We start from the raw sequence: 13,186 nt of genomic DNA, 5'->3' as shown, positions 1-13,186 counted from the left end.
GTGTTCTCTAGGAGACCTATTGCTGCTAGGCTGCCGTGTAGAGTCTTTGGCACCATACCGGTGGTTGACACGATGATCGGGAAGGTCGATACTTCTTGCATATATCTCTTCTCCTTAACCTCATGTCTCAGGTTCGTGTACTTCCTAATTTTTTTCCTCATGGGTTTTCTGGACATTGCTAGTGTTCGGCACCGCTATGTCAATCAGATAGGTAACCTTTTCCGTCTTGTCCACAAGGGTTATGTCCGGTCTGTTGTTTGGGATGGTCTTATCTTTATTATGGCGCAGTCCGGGTACAGCTTGTGGGTTCGGGTCTCTAGTACTGCCTGGGATTCTTACTTCTAGTACGATACACTTTCTTCGATCAACTGGTATTTCCTTGATAGCTTCTGATGTATTATCCTGGCTACTTGGTCGTGTGTATGAGTGTACTCAGTCTGGGTGATCACCTTGCATCCCGCGGTGATGTGTTGGATCGTTTCTGAGGCCAGGTGGCATCGTCGTCATGTGTCATCGAACATTTCGGGCTTCTTGGCGATGTATTTTCTATAGTTCCTGGTGTTGATTACCTGGTCTTGGATGGCGATCATGAATCCCCCAGTCTCGAGGAAGAGCATCCCTTTCGTGAGCCATGCATTGGAAGCAATTTTATCTATGTGATCTTGATGGAGATCATTTTAGTGTCTTTCATGCAGTGTCTACTCTGCCCATCTTTCTAGCTTCGTTTGTACTTCTTGTTTGGGTGGGACTCCTCGCTTTGGTTGAGTAGGCTATATCGCGTGTCTATATTCCTTATGGCCAGCTGGAGTGCTGCTGTGTGTTTCTGGAAGTAATCCTTCAGGTTAACTGTCGCTGTCTTCTATTGCTTAATTAGGTCTATCAGGCCCCTTCCTCCTTCTTCCCTCGCAATTATCAGTCTCCCCACTCAGATTTCGGGTGGTTTTGGCGGCTCTTGGTCATCATTGTCCTTGTCTTTCTCAAGATATCCTCCAGCTTGGTGTTAGTCCAATCTATATTGTTTATGGCTTTAACTGTGTTCCCTCCGTTCATCTTGGCTTTCAGCAGGCTTCTGAGTCTCTGGTGGCATTTTTCGGTCAGGCAGGCCTTAATTTCCTTGTGCTGTAACTGCTGAGCCTGCATGATCCCCAAATATTTGTAGGCTCCTCTCCCTCTGCCATGGCTTCGATCTATTTACCACTCTGCAGCTGGTAGTTTCGGTTGACTGATTTTCCCTGGTGCAATCTGTGGGTCATTAATTTGTCTAGACCATATAATGGCCATTATATGATCTAGACAAATCTAGACTAGATGTAAAAGGCATTTTTTTAATAGTTTCTCATATTGTGGGGTGCCTTCACAATTAAAACGATGCCTTTTACACTACATACGTAGTTCAAATTTATAGGTAAACTATGGTGTATCTACACCGATATTATATAGTTAATAACCAAACCCATAAGAAATTATGCCTTGTGCATTTCATCTTCTAATACATTATTATTTATACATCATTTGGCATGTCTCATATTGTGGAAATAACTTCGCAACTGTGATAGCCTGTTGCATTACCAGTGCACCTGCCTACTCACTGATGATGAAGCCAAAAAGGATGCAAAGCTCCTTGCATCTTTGCTCAGCCGCTTGCATCCTTTCTGCTGTTCGGCCATTATGTTCTGGCTCTCAAAGTGGTCTGATATCTTCCTGGTTATGCAGCTGGTCAGGATCTTGTACATTGTTGAGAGGCAGGTGATTGTCCTATATTTCGCCGGGTTTCTTGTATCTTCGTCTTTAGGCTTCAGATATGTGATTCCTTGAGTGCGAAACTTCGGGATTGTCTCTGAATGCCTTATCATTCGGGTGAACTGCTCTGCCAGATGCTTGTGTGTACAAGTGAACTTCTTGTACCAGTCGTTGTGGACGTTATCTATTCCTTGAGTTCGCCATTTGTGAGAGTTCTTGATCGTCTGTTTTACTTCTTCTTCCCGAATTTCCCACCCTTTCATTTCTTGTACGTCCTTGGTTTTCTTGCGTTCTACTTCTATCAAGTATCTCGACTCTTATGTCTTACTTCCTTGCTCCATATGTTTCCCAGAACTCCTCAATCGCCTTCTTCTTTGGTGGTCCGTTCCCTTCTTTCCCGTCTTCTCTGATATTCCTGTAGAAGCGATGAGGATCAAAGCCCCTTTGGTCCGCATCGAAGATTCGGCTGTGTTTATTTTCCTCTGGGAGCTCTCTTTGTATCGGCGTAGTCTCTTGCTGAGTGCAAGGAGGTTCTGCTTCAATGTGTCCAAGTGCTCTCCTATTCTCTGATTTTTTGTCTCATGTTTCTCCTCTGCTGCTGGTCTCTCTCTTCTCTTCCATTAATCCTCATAGCTGCTGCCGCAGCACAATACACGGCTGTGTGGATGGCCTCCATTGTTGCACAATTGCTGTCGAGGTAATGCGGTATTATGTGCCGATTCAGGTGGTCTGTGACTCTCCACAAGGTTCTATTCGGCCTCTGCTTCGGTATCACATGAGTCTTTGTGGAGTCCATTCCTTTGAATTCTGTTAGGGCCTTCTTCCACTCGTCGTCTATTCTGGATACCATGACCTCGTCTCTTTTCACTTCAGCTGCTGAGGATTGTATTTCTTCTTGTTCTTTCTCCTCTAGTTCGGTGGTGGTATGTTCTTCCTCCTCTGGTTCCGTATTCTTTATCCTTTGTAGTTAATCGCTCACGTTGATGATCCTGCTCAGATAGCAAACAAACTGAATGAGTACTTTGCATCTACATTCACAAATGAGGAATTATTAAGGTTTGAAAATGGCAGAAGGTTTTCAAATTGTAGCAAAGTGAGGAGAAATTGTTGAGAGCAAAGTGAGGAGAAATTGTTGAAGTTAAACATAAGAAAAGCACCTGGGGTGGATGGGATCTATCCAGTTTTATTAAAGGAGGCTGCAAAACAACTAAGCAAACCCTTAGCCATAATTATGAGAGCATCCTTGGACTCAGGGGAGGTTCCCACGGACTGGAGATGTGCAAATGTATCCCCAATTCAAAAGGGGGATCGAAAGGTGACACGAGTAATTACAGACCAGTTAGTTTAAATTCTGTTCCTGGTAAAATAATGGAGTCACTGGTTAAAGATGCATTGCAGGATCATCTAGACAAGACTGCAGCAATAATTCAGACACAGCATGGGTTTTTTAAGGGAAAGTCTTGTCTGACAAATTTGATAGGATATTATGATGTGGTTACAAAGGAACTGGTTGAAAAAAATAATTTTGATATCATATATTTGGATTTCAGGAAGGCTTTTGACACTGTTGCCATGAAAGACTATTGTACAAATTGGAGCAGAATGGTATTAAGGGTAAGTTGCTACAATGGATAAAAGGATGGTTGAGTGGGAGAAGACAGAGGGTGGTAATCAATGGGTGCTGCTCTTCGTGGACTAACGTTATTAGTGGAGTCCCACAGGGTTCGGTGTTAGGTCCACTGTTGTTTTGTATATTTATCAATGATATTGATGAAGGCATATCAGGCTTAGTGTCGAAGTTTGCAGATGATACAAAGGTTGGCAGGGTTGTTAATGACAGTAATGGCAGTGTGCTACTGCAACAGGATCTAGATAATTTGGGCAGATGGGCTAAGAAGTGGCGACTGAAGTTTAACCTTGACAAATGCCAAGTACTGCATATGGGTAGAAGTAACCCCAGAGAAACGTACCAACTGTGTGGTACTACACTTTGGTGGTTGAAAATGAAAAAGACCTGGGAGTAATTGTGCAGGCAGATATGAAGTTTTCTGAGCAATGCAGACAGGCTGCCAGGGCAGGTCATGGGGTTTTGTCAATGATATATAGGAATTTTGCTAGCAGGGAAAAGGAGGTGATTATCCCTCTGTATAAGGCAATGGTCAAGCCATGCCTTGAGTACTGCGTACAGGTCTGGAGGCCTCATTTTAGGAAGAATGTAGAGCGTGTACAGAGAAGGGCAACAAAATTGGTGAGGGGACTGAAGGGATCCTCTTACCAAGAGAGGCTTAAGTTCTGCAAATTGCAGTGGCTGGAGACTAGGCACCTGCGCCGTGATCTGATTGAGGTGTATAAGGCCTTGAATGGGTTGAGCACGCTGAATTCTGATGGGATCCTTCCACTTGTTCAGATTACGACCCTAAGGGGGCATAAATTCAAATTAAGAAAAGACAGATGTAGAATAGATGTGCGGAAATTGGCCTTTAGCGAGCGGGTGGTTAATTGCTGGAACAAACTTCCATCTGTCGTTGTGGAAGTTGATAGGTTGAATAAATTTAAGGAGGAACTGGACAGGCATTTGGAGGGAATGGTGTGATTTTTTTTTTTTGGCTGATGCTGCATAAGCTCATACACATGCTTTCTTGCATCACATGCCACTACTACTACTACTACGTCCTGCTTGATATTTTTCCAAGATTGCAGGAGCTATCAGGTTCTTCGTGACGATGGTCCTTCTCTGTTCCGCTATTCGCTGTTCGGTGACCTGAATATGCGGGAATCGTTCCGACTACTTGGTATGTAGTCTCGCCCCGTAAGTTGCGATATCGGTCTCCAGCTTCGTTATTTCGTAGTATTCTTGCATGATGTACGTATTTATTTCGATGCTCCATGCGTTGGCGTTTTCTCCCTTCCTGGGTGGTCACTCTCCTGTTCTCTGATTTTTCGTTTCATATTTGCTGTGGACGCTGTCTTTCTTGAGGATGCGCTTCACTTTTCCAATTAATTTCTTACTTCTATTGCCTCTGGTTCGGTATCACAGTCTGCTCGGGTAGCGCAGTGTTATCGTCACCATCCGTCCCGGATCGGGTGGAAAAAGGCCTTGGTTCGAATACCGTCGATGAAGTGAGGAATTTTTATGTGATCTTTCACTCCGTGGCTGAATTAGTCGGCGTCAGGAGTAGATAGCACGGTTTCCTCCCGGAAAAACTGGGGTGCGTTTCAACAAAGCAGGCAAATCGACCAGAGAACACACGCAATTTACAGACACAATACACATGGATGGTTGAAGGGAAATTTCAAGGTGACACTAATATAATAGTTTTGTATCTTGTCATATCGGTCTCTAGCTTGGTTATTTCGTAGAATGCGCGTATTCATTTCAATGCTCCACTTCATTCGTTGGCGTTTTCTTCCCCCCATGGTAGCGATTAGTGCAGTTGCGCAGGAAGCACTTCCAGGGGTTGGAATTGCATGGTCTTGACCTTCTGTTCTGGTAACCATACAGGGGACAACGCTACTTGCTCCACTCTCTCCGACTTTTGAGACGACCTCTCAGCCTAAGGCCTGAATGCGAGTCACTTTATATTGCACCATGCTCATGCAGTATGATTATTATTTCACTTCGGCATTATCCATTTATGGAGGTGGACCTGTTTAGCTTTGGCTCACGTCTAGTTGTAGTGTTAGTTCTTTGGAATGACACCAGATGGCGCCACTATCTACCCTTAGCCGTCGCGCCGGCCTTGGGAAAGGTAGGTCTGTTGGAGCAACTTTCGCGATGTTTTTATTTTATTATTATTTAGTATTATTCTGATTTATTATTATTATTATTATGTCTCCCAGCGTGATGGAGACGCGCCCTCTTCCGTCACAGCGGAACTCGAACCCGGGTCCATCATGCTTGTAGTCCAGTATCGTAACCACTGTGCCATCGCGCCCTTTATTATTATTTGCATTTTGCATTTTTGCATTTTGCAAAATGCAAAATGTTTGCATTTTGTTCTACTTTAAAGCAGATTCATATGGATTTTGTGATTCAGAAATTGTCCAGGTATCAGTCGACACAGACTCACAGGGTTATGTAGTGAGAGATAAGCGTATTTCCTGGTGACAGATATGCGATCGAACATTCTGGTTAAATTAGAAAGAGAGGAACTGCCACGGATTACACCAGTTTTTTCAATATTTTGTATTTATCAGCCAGTGCATTGACACTTTATTTAGCACATTAATATGTTGTTGTTGTAATAGTAGTAGTAGTAGTAGTAGGGTTTCAGAAATATCAGCGACTAAGGCCATATTGCTCCGTATATACTGTCTGTAAATTGCGTGAGCATCTAGAATAAACCATCTTTTACCTGAATAAAGAGAAAATAAGAATATGCCCGAACAGCTCTGCACACCACTATAGTATCACAGGTATTACCCCTTATGATTAATCAAAGATAAGAAATCTTGACTTGCTAGAGGGCATTGCAACAAATGTGTGTTTGTTGAAATGAGATGTATAATAAATTAAAGATCCCTTTAATTTATTCATCCACCTCTGAAGATGCATATATTAAAGAGAAATAAGGCCACGAAAGTTGCTTGGGAGGAGGAGGAGGTCATTCCTGAGATATCTGGCTCAGATATCTCGGGAATGACACCCCCAGATACACCCCCCTATAGGGGTATATCTGGGCGGTGATGAGATGGGACCTTTTTATAATCTTATGCTGCTTCCATGGTGCGTTCAAGTTCTCGTGGCGAACGGTGCCTGAAATATTAAAGGCTTTCTTCAAACGTATTCAGTCTGATGAATCCCAAGATGAAGAGAGTTAATGTTCGCGTAGAGTTATTTGTATCTCACACACTTCCCAAGGTGATAATAAGGATAAACAGTACATACAATTAAAATGTATTATTAATGAAGTGAAAAACTAGCACTTTAAATAGGTCTTGATTAAAATTTAAAGGTTCATAATGTCACGTATTTCAGAATAATTAAGAAGTGAAATTTAATCGTTAAATGTATAAGATTTAACGATAAAATTTTATAAGATAAGTATTATCTTAAAAAGAAAACACTACTAAACACATTATATTTCTTTGACGTTATCCATCGCTGTCCTGAGATGTATTGAATCTTGCGTGGGAAGTACGACTCAGTATTATTTGGAGAAGCGTAACATGAGTAGTCATACAAGGTCATAATTATGTTGCTCTCTGAATATGGTACATTACCGCATCTTTTTTTATATCCCAGAATTTCATTTACGCCTCAATAGATTCCTACATTATACACAGAGTGTCTCGTAACACGGTGGCCATACTTTAAAGATCAATTGAGAACCTGAAAACAACAAAAAAGTTCTGAAACATGTCCAATTTAGGACGGTTCGGAGTTATGGCTCTGAATCGATATTCAAAATAAATGACTTGGCGTTTTAAATAGTAAAATATAATAAAAATATGAAAATAATAAATAATAATAAGCAGACGTATTCCTTATGAAATGGTTATTCATACTAGGTATACATTTTATTCTATTTGTTTGTTTATTTTTACCATTGAAAGTTCCATATTGCCACTCTTTAAAATTGAAACAGCCACAGTTCCGTATCTGTTCAGAATCGAACACATGTGTAAATCAGCTTTTTCCTTTGTTTTCAGGTCCTGATTTGACCCTGAAAGTAGAGCCACATGTTATGAAACACTGTATCTTTAGATGAATTCCCGAAACACCCAGAGTAATTTAGTATTGGTAATGTTGCCTTCATATATTTCTCACAGAACATGTCTCTTATCTTCAGGCGGATTTGCTTGGTTCGACAGAAGCCCTGTTGAATACACCAACTGGTTAGAAGGTGAGCCCAACGACCTCAGTGAACTGTGTGTTGAGATTCGTTCTGGTAACTTAAAATGGAACGACGAGAACTGCAACTCTAAGAGGGGTTATGTGTGCATGATTAAGAAAGGTAAATAAATTTACATATTAGTTCTTTACTAGTACAATTATTAAGGCTGAATGAATCAAGGAAGCAGACTTTTTCTGCATGAGTCAAGAATAATATAATAATAATAAAACAAAATATTCATTCTATTCTCATTTTCGCAAAGTAACCAACCAGTCCCCTATGAACCACGACTCATTGCCTTTTTGTCCTCTAGTTCTTGTCTAACGTAATCGTCCTTCATATGTGCATTAATTTACACTCATCGGTAATCTGGTCGCCCTTCTTTCAACTCTCTCCAGAAGTTCTATATCTTTTAGTTGCAGCCTTCAGACTTGAACAGAATATTCTGAATATGGTATGACCATTGCCTTGATATAGACGGATAATGATGTCCTCTCTACTAGCAAAATCGTATAAATCATGTACAGGACACTACGTGTCCAAGCAGCCTCCTTACACTGCACGGGAAATTTCATGAGAGATTGAATCATAACACCTTAGTCGTCTTCGTCTTGAATCACATTTAGCTTCTGTCCCCATAAGTCGCGACTCCAGGATTTCTGTTCCCCAGATCTGCATAACGTTACATTTATAAGTATCGCATACTTGAATAAAAGCAATTCGTCGGACCTTTTATGGAACCGATCTAAGTCTTTTTAAAGCAACGCGGCTTTGCCCGAATTCTTAATCACTTTTCCCACCTTCGACATTTACTTTTGTAAATGTCGAAGGGGGCAACGGTTTAATGACTACATCATGGTAATTTATGATATTGGTTACTCATAACCTTTCCTTAACGAACTGATTCTGGAATCCATTTGAGATTCTTCTTGTCGAGGGAGGGTCCTAAAAAGCGTCCTTAACCATGGAGTACCGACGTGATCTTCTCAACTACATAAGTGAAACTCACTATTTACCCACCTCCTCTTTAGCACCATCTTTGTGTATCTAGGAGACATTAGTACTTTTCTAGTCCAAGGTCTACCAACTGTTCTATCAGCGAGGTTACTAGTCCAAAGGATATGTTCATTGAGTCTAATGGCGTTCATTCAGTCTAACGCAGTTACACTCCCACAAGGGAGTGTAAGTGCGTTAAGGTCCAAAGAAGGCTGTCATAGCTGTGGTTGTACTGGCGCGTCAGTCATATCTGCAACGCGTGAGATTCAGGGCTGAAAAGCCTCAAAACGTTGGGAAGAGTTTACTGTCATATAAATTAATGAATTAGCATCGTTTCTATACACAGTAAACCAACCGAAATTCTGTAGTGGCATCCTTAACATCTCATATTGCGAAATTAATTCATATCTGGGTTGTTAGCTTTTATATACCATCGGAGTTCCTATCCACTCACCGACGAGGGACCATATGTCCCTGAAACGGGTGGTGGTGCCCACTGAGAATAAGTAACAATAAAATTAATAACACACACACACACACACACACACACGAGGGCATAAACTTAAATTGGAAGTGATGGCTGCAGAACAGGCATACGGGCAGTTGCTTTCAGCCACAGAGTGATTGTCTATTGAAATAGTCCAGATTTGTCGAAGTATGTAGTTTGAATGAATTTAAGGACTGTAGAGTTTTTCGAATGGATTAGAGGTTGAAGTAGTTAGTTTGTTTTTTTATGCATAAATATATCGAATAGTATATAAAAATAGTTACTTATTCAGTCTTCATTTTCTAGTTCCTTCAAACGAGTCTCTCACAATTAAGAAAGTCAACGATTTAAAGGTAGAGGGACGTTACCATTCTCAGCATTTCGGTAAGTTCAAAATTTAGCTAGTTTTTATTGGAAAACTTTTACATAATTAACGAAACCAAAATGTTCTGAAATAGCTCTCGTTGTTTCTTAATGTATTCACTGGAACCAAAGCAGTAAATCCAATGTAGTATCAGAAATACTGAAGGGTAGAAAATAACACCTGTGAATGTCAGTATCATTATCCATTACTTCATCAGTAATCATCATGAAACTTTGGAAAGAGAACCCCGAGTGTTTTTCGCTGTGTCCCATCTCATTCATGGTAGATGGGACAATGAATTGTCGCACATTATCCAATCTACCACGAATGAGAGGGGCAACAATATCAAAGGTACGTGAAAAGGAGAGGATCAATAATAAAATTAACAATTTCTCCAGATGAATCAAAGACTGGTAAAGGCGCCTAGTTTTTAAATGCTACTGACCAAATCAGAAGCATAAATACGTATACACAAATTTGTATCGACTCCATTAAATTGGTAAACTATTCTTGGTGAGAAATCTAAACTACAATGTACTCCCATCTCTCTATGGACGAAGTCTTTGTGTACTATTAGAATGGTTGAATTCGATTTGAATGAGCGAGTACAATTGACAATAGATTTTAAAGTGCAGAACTGACCAAGCGTAAAGTTTTAAGGCTAATTAACATATAATCCGAAGTATTAGGCAAATATATTTAGCAGTTTTGAACAGGAAGAATATAAAATGTTCTCAGAATGTATTTTCTCCCACTCAGAACTAGAGATCATTAAAGAAACTGGTGGTGGATATTTAAGAAATTGTAGCTGTTTTCACAGAGCAGTTTGTTACACTGGAAAGTGGAATGTAGTATACAAATATCAAAACTATGGATAGGATTTTCCGTTAATGCGAAAAGGTCATTAAAATATAGGAGGAAAAGAGTAGGTGAAAGAACAGAGCCTTGGGGATCTCCAGCATTATTTAAGAAGTTGCAGGCCACAGCCAAAAATGTCCGTAGCGAGAGCTTGGAGAGAATTCGACACCCAATTCCAAAAACTGGAAATTGGATCCGAATGGCATGCATACGATCAGACCACACTTTTAGCAAATAGTTGTATACATTGGTGTGCAAAACTTAAGGACCGACACTATTTCTAAAGGTTACAACCACAAAATCTTTACTTATGGTACTCTTTACTGATGAGCGTAGATTCAATCTCAGCAGCGATTCTGGACGTCAGCTAATCTGGCGAGAAGTTGGCACAAGTTATTACCCGTAAACATCGCTGAAAGGGATCGATATGGCGGTCGAGGTGTTCTAGTCTGGGGAAGTGTTATCTTGGATGGACGTACACAACTCCATATACTGGAAGGCGGTACTGTAACCGATGCACGCTACTGTACTGAGGTAATCCTTCCCCATGTGCGTTTCTTCGGAGGTGCCATTGACCCCGAGTTCGTGTTTATAGATGATGAAGCCACACCCCATCGCACTGCAGCAGTTGATATGCTTTTGGAAAGGGAGGACATTGTTGGTATGGATTGGCCTGCCCGTTCTAGCGAACTAAATCCCATCGAACACATATGAGACGCTGTGGGAAGACTCCTAGCGGCACATCCACACCCACCAGAAAATGTTCACCAGCTGAAGAAGGCGCTGACAGAGGAATGGACAATGTTACCGCAAGAACTTATCAACAACATTGTTCTATGGAGAGGCAGTGCAAAGCCTGCATCGACATTAGGGGTGGCCATATCTCCTACTGAAGACTACCTCTTCCCTTTGTTCCATCTTTGGCAGTGATGCATCTGTATCATGGCAGCCAGTGCTACGTTGCCATTTTTGAATAAAGTTCCTTTGTACTGTTTTGTTTCCGTTGTGTCGGTGTTGTTTCCTTCATCATTTCTGTACCTCATGAGGTTCCTTTGGTATTTTTTTCCCATATCCACGCCACTCCTATGAGAAGCTACAGGTGAAAAACCTGACTGGTCCTTAAATTTTGCACACCAGTATGTCTGCCAACCCGCACTGGACCAGCGTGGCAGATTATGGTCCATTTCCCTCAGCATGAATTGTTGAGGAGGCTTCCATCCTGCAGTGGGTTGATAATGGCTGCATTTTACCTTTATATCAACAAAACTTACAAATATATACTATTCAAATCTATACAAATACGTAATGACTATCTAACTGTGATAATCTCAAAACAGCAGGGATAATACAAAAAGACCACAATATTCTTATTCATGGTGCTAAGGAACATAAATGTGAGGGCAATACATATAGCGACAGTCATAATTACATTACATAAAAAAGGAGTAACTAAGTGTAATTATCACATAGGTAACTAAGTGGGGAGTTGCACTTCATTCTAATTTCTGTAATGGATGTTCTGGGAAGTAAGAAAAAGAGACCATCCAATCAAGTGTTGATTAAGATTATCAGTGTTATCTTCCACGCTTGCTGGACCTAAAGATAGACAAAGACCCATAGAACGTTAGCCCAATGTTGTTCGTTGAGAACGTGTTTCGTGGAAGAGACGTGTCGGTTACTGTCCTATTTGCATGTGCAGCCGATTATTTTAGGTATGTCCGAGTAGCTAGTTCTGTGTGTGGTAACAGCTAACCTCATTGCAATTATTTAGCGTACAAGACTGATATAGAAATTAAAAGTTGGAATCTCTTTAACGACGCAAGAAATTGAAACATTTTCAAGTACTTGCTGATAACCCACCAACCTAGTGGTGTGCTATTAGCAAGCCCCTAATAAACAAACAAACCCGGTGTATCTCATCGTGTAGGTTTAAATGAAGTTTCGATTTATATTTTATATTTACAGTCTTCTCCAGTATGAGCAGAGAGGCGAAGCTCCTGCGTTGTGTCTGTGACCAAAACCTCCAATGATTAATCCACTGGGAAAAAAACTGCCGAATCACAGAAGTTTTTATTATTATTATGAAGTTCAAATATCTGCCAAATACGCTAATTGAGTTCTCATTATTATTATCTCTAATGTTGTAAACAGGGCATTTTGACTTATTTAGAACAAATTGTGTTTGTTTAAATTGTTTAAGCATTTATTTGGTGTCTGATAATATATATATGTAAAAATTCAGTAAATGCATTTTATATCGATTTATTTTGCAGACCAGACTGTTTCAGCAGGTGGCGTTACTGGAATCACAATGGCCTTACTGGCAATCGTGACTCTTCTCGTAGCAGTGGCGATATTCATTTACTTAAAAAGGAAGAATAGGGACGTGAAGCATTTGCCCCTTTTGAACTCTCCCGCAGAAGAACAAGAGGGTTGCAATAATGCGTTCTTTTTCAGAGAAGAAGAAGTCGACGGCGTTAGATTTCATTAATTTGGTACAACTGGTTTTTAGGTCCATCCCAACGGACGAAAAAAATTAAGAAAATAACTTAATGGCATCGCTGCTCTTTGTACATCTTGGAACACGACTGAAAAATTGTACAGAACTGTATATTAAAAGATAATTTTTAAAATCGTTTAATTTTTTCGCCAACAAACACAAACCTGGTCTGAGACTGGGTCTTCCATTATTCAAATATTACTTTCTGTTTTTTCATTTTTTGATTTTATAGTGACTCTAGACTAATGAGTCGCAAAGGAAATCTGTAAAGGGGATGGCCAAAAAATACCATAGATGAGATGACACAAAAATTTATTTGTTTATTAAAAATCTCGAACAAAGAATGGAAAAAAAACTTGTAATGATCAATAAGAATTTTGCTCAAAACGGGAAAGGCGTTGTTC

At 40.4% G+C, this 13,186-nt stretch overlaps 1 protein-coding gene across 1 annotated transcript in view; it reads left to right on the top strand.

The window, feature by feature from the left end:
• The window catches only part of LOC150089846 (macrophage mannose receptor 1-like), a 96,228-nt gene extending 83,368 nt beyond the window's left edge, over window positions 1–12,860 (top strand). Inside the window, exons 21-23 of the mRNA XM_090368856.1 lie at window positions 7,533–7,697; window positions 9,367–9,444; window positions 12,556–12,860. Of these exons, the coding sequence (XP_090224982.1) occupies window positions 7,533–7,697; window positions 9,367–9,444; window positions 12,556–12,773 (461 nt within the window). The 3' untranslated portion in view covers window positions 12,774–12,860. The remainder of the gene's footprint in view (window positions 1–7,532; window positions 7,698–9,366; window positions 9,445–12,555) is intronic.
• Window positions 12,861–13,186: the final 326 nt, after the last annotated feature.

Source organism: Mastigoproctus giganteus, chromosome 2 (assembly GCF_048544385.1).
Source record: "Mastigoproctus giganteus isolate SK-2022 chromosome 2, ASM4854438v1, whole genome shotgun sequence".
In the NCBI taxonomy this organism is placed as follows: Eukaryota; Metazoa; Arthropoda; class Arachnida; order Uropygi; family Thelyphonidae; genus Mastigoproctus; species Mastigoproctus giganteus.
Note: the sequence above shows the minus strand (reverse complement) of the source record. Positions and strands in the feature narration are given on the sequence as shown.